Source organism: Molossus molossus, unplaced genomic scaffold, assembly GCF_014108415.1.
Source record: "Molossus molossus isolate mMolMol1 unplaced genomic scaffold, mMolMol1.p scaffold_m16_p_12, whole genome shotgun sequence".
Lineage (NCBI taxonomy): Eukaryota > Metazoa > Chordata > Mammalia > Chiroptera > Molossidae > Molossus > Molossus molossus.
This window is the reverse complement of record NW_023425347.1, coordinates 91,850,471-91,868,483: the sequence shown is the minus strand read 5'-3', so window position 1 is coordinate 91,868,483 and position 18,013 is coordinate 91,850,471. Positions and strand designations below refer to the sequence as shown.

Below are 18,013 nucleotides of genomic sequence, written 5' to 3'. Positions count from 1 at the left end.
CCATCTCATCTGTGGCCCCAGTTTATAATGTACAGCCATTTTCTCAGGTCCCACATGTGCAGGCCCAGGTGGCTGATCCCAGCACTGCAGCCCGGCGGTACCAGGGCGGGGAGAGATGGATTCAGGCTGATGAGAAATTCTGCAGGCTCTGACCTCGATCAGCTTCACGGGCTGAGCTATGGCAACCTCGTCAGTCTACTGTGCCCCTCCAACTGCTCCTGGGCCTTAGGCCTAAAAAGCAGAAGGGTTCTTTGTGGCTTCAGCTGCTTTCATCCTCACGATAACCTTGGAGATAGGTATTTTACAAATGAGGACTCTGTCCAAGAGGACTCAGAGAGGAAGCCGCAAAGCTAGTATCTGAGTCCACATCTGGCTGCGGCGGCACACGTGACGGCCAGGGTTGTGAACACTGACGTGCTGACTGTGCCACGGGCATTCATGCCATTGCTGGAGCCTGGCAGGGAGCCTCACAGCCCGTCGCTGCCCTGTACATTTCCTTCCTGGGAGCAGGAACAGGTTATCAACAGGCTCCTTGAGCCTCTAGAGAAACACATCCCAGTTTACACCTGATTTGACAGGGCCTCTGACACAGGCCACACTTTGGATTGTGCTTTACCATTTATGAAGCATTGTGACTCCCACCATATAAGAAAGCAGAGGCCCAGAGAGGTGGAGTAACAAGATCACACAGGTAGAAAGTGGCAGTGCCAGGTTTCCTGGCTCTGAGGTTAGTTCAGGGCTTCCTTTGGACCACTCCCTACCCACCTAGCACCCTCACCCCCAAATCCCTGGGGAGTGGGGGGGAAAGCTCAGGCTGGCAGAGCATCTCCAATAAGCAAGGGTCAAAGGCTCAGAGGGCTGGAGGCTGTGAGAGTCAGTCTTCTCTTGCTCTCTTTACACACTTCACAGGTTGGGAAGATTCCAATGGTCTCTCCTCTCTGCCCAGCACCCTCCCCATGCCCCCCCCCCCCAAAAAAGGGCAGTATTCTTTTCCACTCTCTGGAGTGTACTCATGGAGGGGCAGCACTTGTCTTGTTCACGGCTATATCCTCAGTGCCTACACAATGCACACACCAGCACACAGTAGGTGTTCAATAAATATTTGTTGAATGAATGAATGAACAGATGCCCCTAAAGCTTAAGGGGTTTTATGTTTTCCGCAGTGAAATGAACACTGGAGTAGGGAAAGGAGAACTAACCTGTCCACTCCTGCTTTGTGTTAGTCAGTAGTCTCTAGGCCAAGACCCAGGCTCTAGCCTTGTTGTCCTGACTCCCCGTGGGCCCAGGGCATGGCAGACAAGGACACTGTGAAGGCCTACTCTGTGCCAGGCACTGGGTCAGGCTGTGGGGTGGGGGTAACCCAGGTTATTATCCTGTTCTCCTTTCTTGCTGTGCGGTCTTGGGGAAATCATTCCACCTCTCTGAGCCTCAGTTTGCTTAGCTGTGGAATCCACCCTGAAGTTAGTAGCAGTAATTCTTCCCTCCTCTAACAGCAGCAGCTGGGGGAGAGACTAGGCCCGCCTGTAACGCAGGGGGCGTGGGCTTTTCTCCAGAGGTTTTTCCAAACCCCGGTCGGTTTGAGGGTCTGCTGTGAGCTCAGAGGCTACAGAGCCTAGGAAAGAGGAGGTTAAGGGGTGCTGGAGGCCTTCCTCACCAGTTCGTGGCGGTGTGTGGAGGGGCGGCGTGGGACCAGGGGAAGCTCAGTGACCCCATGTGACCTTGAGCAACTCCCTTCTCCCGGGACCAGCGAGCAGCGGCCTCACTTATCAAAGGAGGAACTGGGTGACCTCTGAGGGCTCCGGGCTCCCAGTGCTCCGCCCCGCCTCAGTTTCCCCAGCTGCCTCCCTACGTGATTTCTAAGGGCACTTCCGGCTCGGAAAGAAAACAAGCAACCACCAGGCAGCCTTGTCGCCGGGGCACTCCTGGTGGGTCCGGCGCCCACAAGGGGCGGAGCGCGGGGTGGGGGGCAAAGGGCTCGCGGGTCCGGACGGGCGGGAGCTCCGCGTGGGCCCCGCAGGGTGGCAGGGGGAGTGGCCGCGGCGGGACCTGGCCCCTTACCTGGAGGCTGCGGCGGCGGCGGCGGCGGCGGCGGCGCGCGACGGGGAAGGCGGCTCGGGCTCCTCCCGCCCGGCTCCTCCCCCGTCCCGGCCCCGCCGCCGCGCGCCTGCCCCGCTGTCCCGCCGCCGGCCCTGCGCTGGCTGCCCCGAGCGCGCCTGGCCCCGCTGCCCACTGTCCGCTGCCCGCTGCCCACCCCGAGCGCGCCTGGCCCCGCTGCCCACTGTCCGCTGCCCGCTGCCCACCCCGAGCGCGCCTGGCCCCGCTGCCCACTGTCCGCTGCCCGCTGCCCGCCCCGAGCGCGCCTGGCCCCGCTGCCCACTGCCCGCTGCCCGCTGCCCGCCCCGAGCGCGCCTGGCCCCGCTGCCCACTGTCCGCTGCCCGCTGCCCGCCCCGAGCGCGCCTGGCCCCGCTGCCCACTGCCCGCTGCCCGCTGCCCACCCCGAGCGCGCCTGGCCCCGCTGCCCGCTGTCCGCTGCCCGCTGCCCACCCCGAGCGCGCCTGGCCCCGCTGCCCACTGTCCGCTGCCCGCTGCCCGCCCCGAGCGCGCCTGGCCCCGCTGCCCACTGCCCGCTGCCCACCCCGAGCGCGCCTGGCCCCGCTGCCCGCTGTCCGCTGCCCGCTGCCCACCCCGAGCGCGCCTGGCCCCGCTGCCCACTGCCCGCTGCCCACCCCGAGCGCGCCTGGCCCCGCCGCCCACTGTCCGCTGCCCGCTGCCCGCCCCGAGCGCGCCTGGCCCCGCTGCCCGCTGCCTTCTGCCCACCCCGAGCGCGCCTGGCCCCGTTGCCCACTGTCCGCTGCCCGCTGCCCGCCCCGAGCGCGCCTGGCCCCGCTGCCCGCTGCCTTCTGCCCGCCCCGAGCGCACCTGGCCCCGCTGCCCACTGTCCGCTGCCCGCTGCCCGCCCCGACCGCGCCTGGCCCCGCCGGCAGGCGGACGTGCGTCGGAGCGGGGCCTTCCGGGCTCCAGCTCGCGGGCTGTCCCCTCCCGGCTCCGCGAGCGGGGTGCCGGCGTCAGGAAGTGACGGGACTGCCCCGGCGCGAAACTCGGGCTGTGGGCACATCGCCCCGCTCCGCCCAGGGCGCGAGAGAGGCCCTGCAAGGTGCCTCTGCAGAAAGTGCTCGCGAGGCGCTCCGGCTGGCAGTGCAGCGCCGGCCCAGCAGCGACTTGGGTGGAAAATCTCCCAAAGTAAATTACGGGAAAACCAAAGAACCAGCCACAGAACCACCCTTCCTGCGTGTATAAACAGCACTCAGAAGTTTACGGAGTGTTGCGATATCCTTGCACTCCCTCCTTTTTCTTTCAGTTTCTCTAATACTAACTTTGGTTCTGTCTCGGGATCTTTGCATTTGAGGTGCCCCCGCCTGGTACTCTGCCCCCAGACCTTTTTCCTGCGTCTGTTTCCAGCTTTCCCTTGCGGTGTCCACTCAGGCTGGCATCTGTGTCTTCTCTAACCACCCAGCACACCCAGTCATTGAACAAACGTTTACTGAGCACCTACTATGTGCCAGATACCGTTCTAAGTGCAGGGGAATCAGATACCAGGCTTCCAGTCCTGTTCTATTTAATCGTAGTATTCTCACTCTATGGAATGTTTTGTTCACTTTCTGTTTGTGGTTTATTATCTGCCATCCCCAGTAGAATTTAAAAGCTTGTAGAATGGGCGTCTTGGCTGCCTTGTCCTCTGCTGCATGCCCAGCCCCAGGGACTGTGTCAGGCACTTGGTAACTGCTCAGTCATTTAACGAATCTGTGAATGGATCTTATTACCCTAGCTATCCTATGCATTCTATCACCTCCATTCTACAGAACAGGAAGCTGAGGCTCAGGTTCAGGTCCTGCAGAAGTCACAGAACTAATGAGTGCCAGAGCTGGAGCATGAATCATTGGGGCTACAAAGGCTGTTGCTCTCTCTCTTGGTGAAGAGAGATTAGTACCGTGAATGGAAAAAGCAGTGGATGAGGTCAGAGACCAGCTATCAGTGTGGAATCTGTGACTCATGCATACCTTTGTAGAATGTCTGGGCCTTCATCTGCTCATCCCCCTACTGACCAATCAGGACCAAGAATAGCCACTGCTTATAGGGCTATTGTGAAGGTCAAATGAGCCAATGGTGTGCACCCTTTAGCTGAGCATGTGGGCCTTGTCAAGATAGAATGTTCATAACCATATGGAAGTGATGCCAACAGAGAAACTCCAGCCAGCCCTCTTCTTAGTGTCCGGTGGCCCCTTCCAGCCACATTGGCTTTGCAGAACCAGGCATTATTCTGCACAATGTCTTGGCTTTGCCCTGTCTCTGACTCCGTTTGAGATCCTGTATTGAACATGCTTGACTCTGGACATTGGGTCCATGTCCACTGCCCACCTCACGCCTGAATCACCCCCACCAAACAGCACACAGGACCTAATCCATAATCAAGGCTATGGAGGAAAGGTGGAGAAAATAGGTTTATCTTTCTTGTATGCCTTTGAAATTTTTGAGTTGGACTTTGAAGAATTTACTTTCCTCATCTGTAAAAGGAGGGTCATTATGGCCCCCATAAGGATTGTTGTGAGGATTAAATGAGGATATATAGCTAAAGTGCTTTGAACAGTGTTTGGCACACAGGACACACTGAATAAAAATTAGCTGCTATTATTCTTGGTGAAATATACTATGATGTCTTCTAGCAACTCCTCCCAAAGGAATGTTTAGGGGGTAGTGCTAGGAGAAGCCTTTTCATAACCACTAACTAATTCAACCAGAATTTAATGAGTAGCGGGTGAGGTTCTAGGCATGGCAGATACATCAGGGAAAAGGCTGATGTTTGGGTCAAAGTCACCAGATTTAGCAAATAAACTACAGGACACCCAGTTACATTTGTGTTTCAGATATACAACAAATACATACTGTTTTAGTGGGAGTATGTCCTAATATTGCCCAGGACATAATTATACTAAAAAATTATTCATTGTGCATCTGAAATTCAGATGTAACTGGGTGTTCTGCATTTTATCTGGCAACTTTATTTGGGCCCCACCCCCAGAGATTCTGATTCTGCTGGTCTGAGGTTGGGCCAGGGACAGGTATTGTTCACAAACTCATCAGGTGTTCTAATGTATGCCCAGCATCAGGACCACTGATGGAGGGCCTGTCTATGGATTTTATTCTGCATGAGATGGTAAATTGTGGAGGGTTTGGGGCAGTGATGTGACATGATCTCATCTTTCAAAAGGAGCTTACTGGTTCTTTGTGGAGGTCAGAGGAATAAGAGTGGACACAGGCAGCCCTGGCCGGTTTGGCTCAGCGGTTAGAGCATCAGCCTGCGGTCCAGAGAGACCTGGGTTCAGTTCCCGCTAGGGGCTCGTACCTCGGTTGCAGTTTGTCCCCGGCCCTGGTTGGTCTTGCAGGTGGCAGCCACTCAATGTGTCCCTTTCATGTCGATGTTTCTCTCTCTCTCTCTTCCTTTTGCTCCCTCCCACTCTATCTGAACAAAAAAATAGAAAAATGTCCTCGGGTGAGGATAAAAAAAAAAAGAGTGGACACAGGCAACCAGTTAGGAAGCTGCTGTAATAGTCCAGGCCAGGAAGGGCCTGGGTTTGTTGAGTGCCTACTATGAGCTAGGCACAATAAAAGTATGTAATGGAGGCATAGGTTCTTCAGTCCTGCCCAGACCTGCCCAGTTTAAAATTTCAAAGGGGTATGGAAGCCTAGGAATTTATACTTTTTTTTTTTTTTTTATCCTCACCCGAGGACATTTTTTTCCATTTTTTGTTCAGATAGAGTGGGAGGGAGAGAGAGGAAGAGAGAGAGAGAAACATCGATGTGAAAGGGACACATCGAGTGGCTGCCACCCACACGACCCAATCAGGGCCGGGGACAAACTGCAACCGAGGTATGTGCCCTTAGCGGGAACCAAACCCGGGTCTCTCTGGACTGCAGGCCGACGCTCTAACCACTGAGCAAAACTGGCCAGGGCAGAATTTATACTTTTAATAAGTTCCTCTGGTGATTCTGATGAATAATCAGATTTGGAGCAACTAAATGATTGGCTTCTATTGTCCCAGAAATAATAGAAATAACCATGAATACTGTTAAAGGAGCATTATCCTTGTGGTTTTTCATGCATACTTTATATCATTTAATCCTATGCAGTTTCCACTATTATTAGCCCCATTTCACAGAGGAGGGAACTGAGGCTCAGAGAGGTTATATAACTTGGCCAGGGCCACTGAGCTACAAGACATTAGGGGCAGCATTTGATCCCAGATCTGGCTGATTCTGCTATCCTGCCCTCTCGTAGGCTTAAACGTCAATATAGGTTTAAAGATATTTATATGAGTTGCAGATAATGGATCCCCACCAGGGCATGTCTCCTTTGCTAGGTCCTCTAGAAGTCCCTCTTTTTGGGACGTCAGTGGGGCTAGGCCTGGCATGGATTTTGTTGACTAGAACTGAATTCTGGGCTGATGTCACTGAAGGCAGCCCCACATCCTTTCCCGAAGAGCATCTTTATAATGATGAACTTGAGACTGAATGACTCAGAAGATGGTTTATAGTCACTTCTTCCTTAATGACGCTCAGAAATAGACAGTGCTCCAGGGACGGGACACACCTTTAGAAGAAGGGCAGGGTGGAGGGTGTTGCAGATGGTTTGTGGTTACCATGGATATTATTATATTGCTAAGCAATCTCTTGTTTGTGTTTCCAAGGCATCTTTGACCCAAAGAACGTAATGTCTTTTTATTCATTGGACCATCAACTGGAATTGACTGAGCTAGGTGGCAGGGGTTTGGGGTCAAAGCCATTTGGGTTAATATTTTCCCTCATTGTTCTTGTGTAAGTAATAATTTTGTAGTCCTCTACCTTATCTCTTACACCGAGGCTTGGGTGACAACCTCTACCTGCTTCTTATCTAAGAATGCTTTGCCCTTGCCCCTGGTCTGATATTTTCTTAAGCATGAGACCCATATCACTGGTGGCACACAAAATACCTTTAGTTGCCCTGGCCGGTTTGGCTCAGCGGTTAGAGCGTCGGCCTGAGGACCAAAGAGTGGGTTCGATTTCGGTCAAGGGCACGTACCTCGGTTGCGGTTCATCCCCGGCCCTGGTTGGGGTTGTGCGAGAGGCAGCCAGTCGATGTGTTTCTTTCACATCAAAGTTTCTCTCTCTCTCCCACTCTCACTGAAAATAAATGGAAAAATATATCCTCGGATGAAGATTTTAAGAAAAACAAAACACCTTTAGCTGATTTAATGAACTTGCATTAAATCACTTTGGATCATACATAAGGAAGTTATTCCCTTCAGTTCTTATTCTGTTGGAAACAGTTTAATGCTATTGAATCTTTTTTTTTTTTTTTGAGGTACAATTTTTATTTGTTTCTAATAAACTGCTAATCAAGGCCATTGAGTAACTCATATTTAAACTATTTGTGGTGACTTACAGATTCACAAACAAGCAGACAAAAAGTATATATAAATATTTCTTTTTAAAATAACTTTACTGAGATATTTTTGACATGTAAAATTATATATATTTAAGGTGTACAATTTGATGTTTTGATATGTGAAAAGATTACCCCAATCAAGCTGAATAACCTACTTCACCCCTCTATGTAGTTACCAGGTGTGGGGTGTATGTGTCTATGTGTGTGTAGATTTACTTTAAGATCTATCCTCTTAGTAAATTTCAAGTATATGATACAGTATTGTTACCTATGGTCACACATTAGATCTCCGGAATGCATTCATCTCCTGTAACTCAATCTTTGTACCCTTTGACCAGTATCTCCTCATTTCACCCTCCTCTCTCTCCTGAGCTCCTGGCAACCACCATTCTCCTCTCTACTTTTATGAGTCTGACTATTTTAGAAGCCACACATGAGTGAGGTCATATAATTTTGGTCTTTCTGTGTCTGGCTTATTTCACTTACTACCCTGACCTCCAGGTTCATCCATGTTGTCACAATGAGAGAATTTCCTTCTTTTTAAAGGCTGCATGAAAGTCATTGTACTCCTCTACAATTTGGTAATAATCCCTTTTAATGAAGGAAGAATAGTCTTCAGCTCAGAGGCTTTGACTATCTAAAATAATGAGTTAGGATTTAATAATTCTGTTATTTATTTAATAACCATTTTATTTGGGGAAGATTTTAGATTGATCGAAAAGTTACAATGATAGTACAAAGTTGTTGTTTTTTTTACTTTAAATAATTTTTTTATTTTTTCAATTACAGTTGACATACAATATTATATTAGTTTCAGGTGTACAACCCAGGGACTAGACATTATATAATATGCTAAGTGATAAATCTAGTACCCATCTGACACCATACATGGTTATTGTAATATTATTGACTATATTCCCTATATTGTACTTTACTGTGACTATTCTGTATCTACCAATTTGTACTTCTTAATTCCTTCACCTTTTTTTACCCACCCCCCCAAAGCCCTTCCATCTAGAAGCTCTCAAAATGTTTTCCGTGAGTCTGCTTCGGTTCTGCTGTTGGTTTATTTTGTTGTTTAGATTCCACATGTAAGTGAAATATGGTATTTGTCTTTCTCTTTCTGAGGGTATTTCACTTAGCACAATACCTTCACTAGGTCTCTCCATGTTGCAGATGGCAAGATTTCATTCTTTAAAAAATTTTTTTTTTCTTTATTGATTTCAGAGAGAGAGGAAGGGAGAGGGAAAGAGAGAGAGAGAAACATCGATGAGAAAGAACCTCGATTGGCCGCTTCCTGTACGCCCCCCACTGGGGATCGGGCCCACAACCTGGCATGTGCCCTGACCGGGAATCAAACCTCCTGGTGCATGGGTTGATGCTCAACCACTGAGCCACAGCAGCTGGGCATAGCTAGTTTATTTAAAGGAGAATATTAAAGGATGTGACCGGTGGTCTCATGGATCGGCAGAAGAGGAATGGCACACAGGCCTCACCGAGACTGAGATTTGGGAAGTCAGGACCGGAGGCTGCTATCCGCCTCTCGGAGACCCCGTGGCCTCCCTCTCGTCTGCTCCTCTGCGACTATCCACTTCATTCGTTGCTCTGTCCGGCTTCCTGCCTTTGACATACACGTGGCCCCCTAGCGGCTCCGTAGCTTTCACTACACGGGGCCTTGTAACTCAAGCATGCGTGGACGAGTCAGGGCTCCTCGGCTCGCAAGTGAGACCACCCAGTCAAATGGTTTAAGCAAAGAAAGGGAATGCATTGACTCACGTAACTATTGAAAAACCCAGAGGAAAGTCAGCCTTTAGGCATGGCCAGGTCTGACTACTCACATAATATGATCAGGGAGCTCTCTCTATCACTGGGTTCAGCCTTTCTCTGGTTGGCTTCATCTATAGAAAGATTCTTTCCTTGGTGTGGCAAGATAGTTACCAGAAAGTCCAGACAAACATTCTATCAGTTTGGCAACTCTGGAAGAAAAAAACGCTTCCTCCAGATAGCTCCAGAAGATTCCTAGACGGAACTGTTGTTGGCTTAGCTTTGAACCAAACCCTGTGGCCAGGGGACAATGTTTTGCAGGTTTGGGACACATGCTCCCCCACCCCACCCCCGACCCAGAAAACAAATATAATATTATTATGATCACAATGCACTTGGACTGAGATTGGATGGGGAGGAGGCAGGCCCTGGAAGAGAACACCAATCAGGTTGGAAGTTCATCTCCAATGAGCTATGCTGGGTGTGGGGATAGGCTCACACATCTGCTGCTCACATCGGTTCTCTGTAGGGTGATCAACTGTATGTCTGCTGAATGCCCCTCATTTTTCTGCAAACAGCATCTGCCTTTGTTGGAGGACCTTCTCCTCCCCTGTCACAAGATTCTCTTGGGGCTGCCAGACACAGCTCTGCCGGTCACAGAGAAGGTCATGTGACCCAAGAGGACCAATCAGAGTTCTTCCTTGGGGGTTTTCCTCAGTAACCAAGGGAAGAAAGCCTGCTCCTGTCTTTCTGGAAGTGAAGCTAGGAAGACATGAGTAGGAGCTGGCCATTCTCATGGAGGCAGCTGGTCAGAGAGAACAGAACCAAAATGCAGGAGGAAAGGAGACACAAGTGGAGAGAAACAGGCTTCATGAAGGCCCAGGTCTTAGTTTCATCATTGCCAAGGCCCAACAGGAACCTGTCTTTGCCACCATTTGATGAAACAAGCCAGTACATTCATCTTTTTGCCTGCCTTGAGCAGCTGGTATTTCTTGGGCATGTTCTATGTGCAGGCACACTGTACTAAATGGTCCCTACGGGTGATCTCATTTGATGCTTATTCCCTCATTTTATAGACATGGGAACTGAGAGACAGAGAGTTTAAGAGACTTATTCATTCAGCCAGGAAGTAGCAGAGTTGGGACACCCACAAAGTCTCTAGAGCAACCCACAAAACTCAAAAACCCTGGGTGAGGTGGGTGTGGATGGGGAGGCATCCCCGGGTGGAATTAGCCCTGGGCACTGATCTCAGACCCAGCCTCTGCCCTAAAGCTGTTTATATTCTATAGCATTGTTATGTTAGGCCTAATTTGTAAAAAGCTATCACTTACACACACACACACACACACACACACACACACACACACAGAAGCACATGCAAAATGTAGGCACTGTTTATGCAGAATTAGAGAGCAAATACCCACCTTTGTAGCTACCACGTAAGTCAAGAAATAGACATTACTGGTATTCTAGAAGCCCCACCGCGTGCCTCTCTCCAGTCTTTCTTCTCTAGTCTCGCATTATTCAAGTCTCATCCAGCTGTTTGATTTTAGTGTCCATGCGGACATCTTCCCCTAGCTAAGGTGACAGTGGTGGGGGTGAGGGTGGGAAGGACTGTCCCTTCCTCTACTTCTTTGCTTCCCCCCCCCACCAGGCACATGATAGGTGTTCACACACGTTTATTGACAGGCTGACTGGGGTGGGCGGTGACCTACTAAGTGTTGGGAACTGTGCCAGGTGTTTGATATGTCATGTCGTTGAATTGTGACAAAACCTCTATCAGGTAGACTTGATTATCCGAACAAGGAAACTAAGGTTCAGGAAAGGTGAATGTCACAGCCAAGGTCACGCGGAGAGCGAATGGTAGGACTTGGTTTTGTACTCAGGTCTGTCTGACTGAGGGCCCTGCATTGTTAGAGCGGGGAAGAGAGGAAGGAAACAGGGGGGTGGCAGGGGGGCGTTGGTATAGTGATTAAGGGGGGGCTCAGAGCTGGGCTAGATTGCCTGTTTTCAAACTTCAGTTCTGCCACTCGGGCAGTTCTGCCACTGCCGTATCCACAGCTGCATTGCAGGCTGTTTATTTTCGGTTTGGCTTCAGTGAAGGGGCTCTGGCTGGATGTCTTTGGAGAACTAGAGCTTGTTTCTTCTGGGGATCATGAAGCCAATAGACTGGAGAGTAGCCCCCCTGACAGTGGCTGGCCTGAGATCCAATGCTCTGTGTTCCTGTCCGACCTCACCTCTGAGCAGGGCTGACCCGGGCACCTCCCCCCTGGGCCTGACACCAGGGTAGCCTCACCACAAGGTCAGACTGGCTCTCAGGAGGGTTGAGGTTGGGGTGGCTCCCCGGCTCCCTGTCTTGTGGGATTGCAGCTTGCTTGGGCTTTTGAAGGGCCGTGGGTCATGGTGGAATTTTTCAGCAATCAGGGGCTTAGACAGCTCTTGTATTAGTTCAGGAATATTGGTTGCAAGCAACAGACACTGATTCTGGCTATCTAAAAAAACAAATTAATTGTAGAGAAGAAATCTGAGTGTTCACTGAAGTGGCTCAGAGAGGTGGGGCCCACCTGGTTTTCTGCGGCCACTTTTAAACCTGCATCCCCCATCACCACCCCAGATTCATCACCAGCCTCAAGTTCTGGGAAAGATCACGTGACCTATATCATGTGACCACCTCAGATGAAATGGGAGGTGGGTAGAGGAAGGACCGAGCACCCCAGTTGCTGTAGTGGGAGAACCCTCCAATAAGATTAACCACAGGGAAGTTTTCTTAGGAAGGGAGATGGGGGGCCAATAAGAAGGGGGCAGCTGAATATAAGACAGTCATAGGAAAGAAGAAAAGACAAATTCCCACTCTAATTTTATCCTCTCTGGGCAAACAGACTCTTAGGGCGGGTGTTAGGCATCCTGGAGACACGCTCGCCTTCCTCTCCGTGCAGGTAGGCTACAGACAAGCAGTGTGGGGCAGTGGGAAGTGCAGAGATAGCTTTGGAGTCAGTCGGTCCAATTCTGGTACCTCATTCACTTGCTTGTGACCTAGGTCAAGTCAGTGCCTTAATTCCTTGGGTTTTAACTCTTTAATTTGTGATACAGGGGTAACAATTCAGTAACTTTCATATAGTTGTTGCAAAGATGAAAGATGATTTAGGGCCCGGCCAGTGTGGCTCAGTGGTTGAGCGTTGACCCATGCACCAAGAGGTCACCAGTTCGATTCCTGAGTCAGGGCACATGCCCAGGTTGTGGGCCCAATCCCCAGGGGGAGCATGCAGGAGGCAGCCAATCCATGTTCTCTTTCATCAACGTGTCTACCTCTTTCTCTGAAATTAATAAAGAAAAAAAAAAAAGACGATTTAGAAACTGTGGGTTCTGATTCCAACTCCATCTCTGATGTATGGGGGAGGGGACTATCAGAGCTTCTCTGAACCTCGGCCTCCCATCAACAACATGAGAGAAGTAAGATCTAACTTGAGAGTTCATCAGACCTGATTCTGAGCCCGACATTGCCACGGCCATGCTACAAGGCAAGTTCTTCGGCTGAACCGAAACAGCCCAGCGGAGGGGCATGGTGCAATCACGGGTTCAGGCGAGGTGCTGTGCTGCTTTCCTAGGGCTGCCATCCAGGGTGCCACCACACCTTGTTTCTTAAACAACAGCAATGTGTTGGCTCACACAGTTCTGGAGGCCAGAAGTCCGAGATCAAGGTGTCAGCAGGTCGGTTCCTGCTGAGAACTCGGTGGGACCCTCTATGCCACGCCTCTCCCGCTCCGGCTGCTTTGCCGGCCACTGTTGGCTCCTTGGCTTCGGCTGCATCAGCCTGGTCTCTGCCTTTGTCTCACGTGGCGTCCTCCCTGTGTGTCTTCACATTGTCTTCCCTCCATGTGTGTCTGCCTCTGGATCCAAATTTCCCCTTTTGATAGGGACACCGATCATATTGTTTTAGGGCCCACCCTAGTGACTTCATTTTGACTTGAATATCTCAGTTAACACCCTACTTCCAAATGAGATCACTTGCTGAGGTGGTGGGGGTTAGGGCTTCGACCCATCTTCTTCTGGGGAGAGGGGACACAGTTCAACCCATAGCAGGCGCTTTGCACACATTAGTTTTCTTTCCTCATCCAAGTTCCTTATCAAATAGGATTAACTACCCTGCTCACTACTTGGAACAGAGCAGATGCTCAATCCATATTTGTTGAATAAATAAATGCATGGGTGGATCCAAGATTTCATATTGTTCTGAATTGTTCAGAGTTCTCTACTGACCCAAGAAATATTTCTCCTTTTAAAATAGTGATCTTCAGATCTTCTGACAAGAATATAAAGTTCACAAGAATAGCCCCAGGCAGTTTCAAAAGCAGAGATCTGATTTCCCTCGAATGTGCTCTACGCTGTCCCCATAGCCAGAGCAATTGCAGAGATGTCGTTCCTTCCCGGAGAGGCGTTCTTTTGCCACAAAGGATTAATTGTTCTAGCAAAGGCTGAAAAACATCTTCCAGTCATTTGCAAAGAGGTTCCCACAATGAACAGGAGCTGGAAGGTGACAGGGGACAGGTAGGCTCCCACAACTGTGTGCCCCAGGCTCCTACTAAGTCAGGAAGCTATAACCAAATGCCGGAATGCCATCTCTTAACTCTTTGTCCTCCAGGCCAGGGGGCCACAAACCTGGAGCACTTACGGTGTGCCGGAAATGTTCCTTCTGATACAGCAAAGTGACTGCTTTGGAGTTGGACTTCTGCGGTCTACCCTTGGCTATATGATCTCCAGCATATTGCTTAACCTCTCTGTGCCTCAGCATCCCTGTTTGTAAATTGAGGGTAATAATAGCACCTGCTTTATAGCATTTGTGATAACATATGTAATATACTTTGCACAGTGCATTCAGATTATGTTAGCAATTATTGTTTCATTATATTTTGTTGAAGTCACTGATGATGCCGAAGCTGATTGTAGGGAGGTGAATTCTAGTGGTCAGGTTTTAATAAATGTCCTTATCAATAAGATTGAATAAAATAGTAGACATCTGTCCTCATCGTTCTTGTTAGGGCTTTCTAGAACTCAACCCATCTCTCTCTCCTTGTCTTTTTATTTCTCTGCTTTATCTCCTTTTGGCCCTGAGTGCTCAGCCATGGGTTACTTTGTTAATTCCTTCAGCAACCCTGTGAAATGTGGATTATAAGCTCTGTTTCATGGGCAAAGAACCTGAGACTCAGACAGGTGAGGTGACTTGTCAGTGGTGAAGCTAGAATTTAAGCCAGGTATGTTTGACTCCAAGGCCACAGATTAGGGAGATGGGTCTGATGGAGATGAAATTTGCACGCGAGTGCACACACACACACACACACACCCCGCCCCAATTCTTCATCCTTTGGACCTCCTGTTAGGACCTAAGCACAAAGTTCTCCACCAGATTGGCAGTCCTGAACAATGCTCCCACTTTGCACTGGCTTCTCCACCCCATCATCAAGGCCAGCCCCCTGCTCACTGTCACACTGAACAGGCCTGCAGAAACCCATTCACCCAAAGGGTCAATGATTGATGATAAAGGCAACCCATTAGGATTGATGATGAAGGCAACCCAACAGGATTGACGATGAAGGCAACCCAACAGGGTTGACGATGAAGGCAACCCAACAGGATTCTCATCCAGGAGCACTGGATGAGCGCTGGAATTCTCTGGCCTCTCTGGAGGTTCCTGCGCTTAGTTTTCTGTTCTCGCTCGCAAGCCCACACGTGGCGACCAGCTTCCTGGTTGTTTTGGACCTGCACGCAAAGGATGCAGCGTGGTGGAGCAGAAGGAGCTCTGAAAGTGGCCGCTGTGCAACCTGAGGCAGATGAATTTACAACTCTGATCCTCAGTCTCCTCATCAGCGCATGATCTCTACTTGTGTAGGTCGATTCAGCTACTTGTCAGACGATTCAGCTAGATAATGCATATAAAGCAGTTGTGCAGGGCTCGGCACATAGTAAGCACTCAATAAACATGCACCCACCATTATTATTATTATTATGGTAGAAATGGTGTTGTCATTAACAACTGAAATCTTGAAGAAGGTTTTCTTGTTGGTGGAGGATCCAGGACTAGATGGAATGGGAGTGGTGGGGAGTGGGAAGAGCACGTTCTTTGTCTACCCTATTGGCAGCCATCCCAAAACCCACATGCCCAAGGCCCGCTCAGGAAATGCAAAACAATTCTTGTCATTTACTCATCCTGGGGAGACAGGGTGTTCTTCAGGCCCACTGGCCTTGGCTTAACGGTGTGGGCAACACATACCCACGCCCACTTACACATTCTTGCTCAGCACCAGAGCTCAATGAGGCCAACAGCATGGGTGTCACGGAGTTACCCCCATTTCGGGAACAGCTAATTGCATCCATACTTACATTTTGACTTTTCTTTGTGAGGCCACAGGAGATGTGACCCACACATATCCATTGTTCAGGGGCTCAGCAGTGCCCTTAGCTCCTGGCTGCAGGGGTGTTAGGGAGATTCCAGTTCTACCAGCTCGTTTCGGGGAAAATGAAGCTCTGGGAGGCAAGACCCCTTGTTCGACAACACAGGGCGACCCCTGGGCTCCAGTGGCAGAGTTCTCGCCCTGCTCCCTGATAAAGCTACAGTCACTGGACCAAGTCTCCAGGAGGAAGAGGGGGAGGCAGGACAGGACAATGGATTGTGCTCGGGGAGCCCCTCTGAGGTTTCAAGTCTGCTTTTCAGTTGTGGCCTTTGGAAGCAAATAACGTGTCATCTCTCACCCTCTGCCCCCCTGCACCGCATGGGTCCCCCCCGGCTGAGGCTTGACCTGGATGGCCACAGAAGGTCATTCCCTCCAGCAGTAGCCTCCCCTATGTTATGGAGCAGAAATGACACAGTAAAGACACAAAAACCTTTTAGATGACTGTAACTCTTGGGGCGAGACGGGAAATGTGGGGGCTTTTTGGAGAGGACCATTGCATTTACAAGGCCTCTTACCTTTGTGACTAAAGCTCAAATGGAAAGCGAGATGTAATAATAGAGAAAGCAGCCCCCATAAGAGTTGGTTCTGGAGTGCGGGACAGTGCATCAGGTGGGCAGCTGGGCTAGCGTAAGGGGGAAGCCCTTGAACCCCAGGATTCTCTGTTAAGTCAGGGCCTGATGACACGGAGCTGGGAAATCCAGGTGGGGGTGCTGGGGGAAATTTCCAGATCCATTCACATCCCCTCCACCCTCCTCAGCTCTGCTAACTAAATATGGGGGCTCCCCAGGAGCACCAGAAGCACCCCCTCCTCGCACAGTTCTCTCCTTTAATTCTCGAGGGGAAGGAGGACGGGGTGACTCAGTGGAATAGCCAAATTGCTGGGGCCTTTACCAAGGCGGGGTGAGCACAGACTCCCTGTGGGCTCTGACTTCCCAGGAGGGAAAATGTGCAGCAGCCAGAAATAGGCACACACTGCCCCAAACACAAAACCCCAATCCCAAACCAAGCAATAAAATAAAGCCAGCTACGGAAATCACGAAACGATAAAAGAGGAGTCTGGTTCTATTTGTTCTTCAAGTACGTCAATATTGCAAATACTTCCGTCAAGGTATAGAAGGAAAAACCCGGAGCTTTGGCATAAGAGGAACAGAAGGGCCCCTTGTAGCATTCCAGTCATCCGTGCCTCTGCCCCACTCCAGTCCAGCTGTGCCGAACCTGGGGCAGGCCGGCCTGTCGTCCAAGCACATAGTCCTGGACCCGAGACAGCCGTTCCGGCTTTAGATTGCAAGTCTGGCTGGCATTTCATCTGCAGGAGCGGCCCTGCTTCATAGCCCCTTACCCTGTCCATTGTGAGAATGATGGAGCCGCAGAGGCAGGCGGTGCTGTGGGTGCCTGGTTGGGGTGCACTCAGGCCACGGAAGAGATCTCGCTGGGTTTCTCCTCTCTGCAGAAGAGAGTCCTGGGGCAGGGCCAGCAGCTGCCCTGGCTGTGGGGGTGACAGCAGAAGAGGATGGACATCAGCAGCGCCAGGGCGGTGATTAAGGTGAGTGCCCACTGCATGATGCCAGGGTAGATGAAGGGCAGGATGAGGACGATGAGCAAGGCCAGCAGGAGCAGGTGTGCCACCAGGCGCCGGGCTGCCGCGCGGTTGGCACTCGCCACATCCTGCCCATCCTCTCCCGCCAAGCTGGGGTGCCCTGCTGTCAAGGTGGCAGGATTCACCAGCTCCTGAGGACAGAGCCACACCTCTGGGCATGGCCGGGCTAGTCGCCCCACCACGGCCTCCTGGTCACGCAGGCTGCTGATGAGGCCCCCGGGGACGGCGGTGGCCGTGCGGCACAGCGGGCAGGTGATGGACCAGGTGTCGTTCTGCATGCACAGCAGGAGCTTCAGGCAGACAGGACAGAAGGCATGCTGGCAGCCTAGCAGCTTGGGAAGTCGGACATAGCTGTAGGGCTCCCGGCACACCAGGCACTCCAGGTCACGATCCTCGGAGCCGTGATGACCCCCGGCAGGGCCTGCAGCGGCACCGGTGGTTCCCGCCGAGACGGGCTGGGGCTGGTGCGGGGCTGGCGCCTGTGGGACCTCAGGGCAGGCCATTCTGGGCACAGCAGCCAGCGGGACGTGGCAGCTCAGGGCCTGGGCATGGGCAAGGTGCTGCTGGGACCTAGACGTAGTCCGACCTTAGGCGAGGCGTATCAAGCCTCCGTTTTCTTCTTGGGAGATGCTGGTGACAACAGCCGTCTGGAACTGCTCTCCCAGGGCTGCTCAGCTTGTCTCTGGGCTGGTGTCGTCCTGTCGTCATTATTATTTCTTTTCTAG

The 18,013-nt window shown here is 51.2% G+C and overlaps 1 protein-coding gene across 1 annotated transcript; it reads right to left on the bottom strand.

The window, feature by feature from the left end:
* Positions 1–17,098: 17,098 nt before the first annotated feature.
* Positions 17,099–17,791, bottom strand: RNF186 (ring finger protein 186). The gene has a single exon (XM_036255178.1). The coding sequence runs from the start codon at positions 17,789–17,791 to the stop codon at positions 17,099–17,101; it is 693 nt and encodes a 230-aa protein (XP_036111071.1).
* Between the last annotated feature and the right edge of the window lie 222 nt (positions 17,792–18,013).

Excerpts from the sequence above, each read along its gene's own strand:
- RNF186 (XM_036255178.1), bottom strand. The coding sequence starts at position 17,791 with ATGGCCTGCCCTGAGGTCCCACAGGCGCCAGCCCCGCACCAGCCCCAG.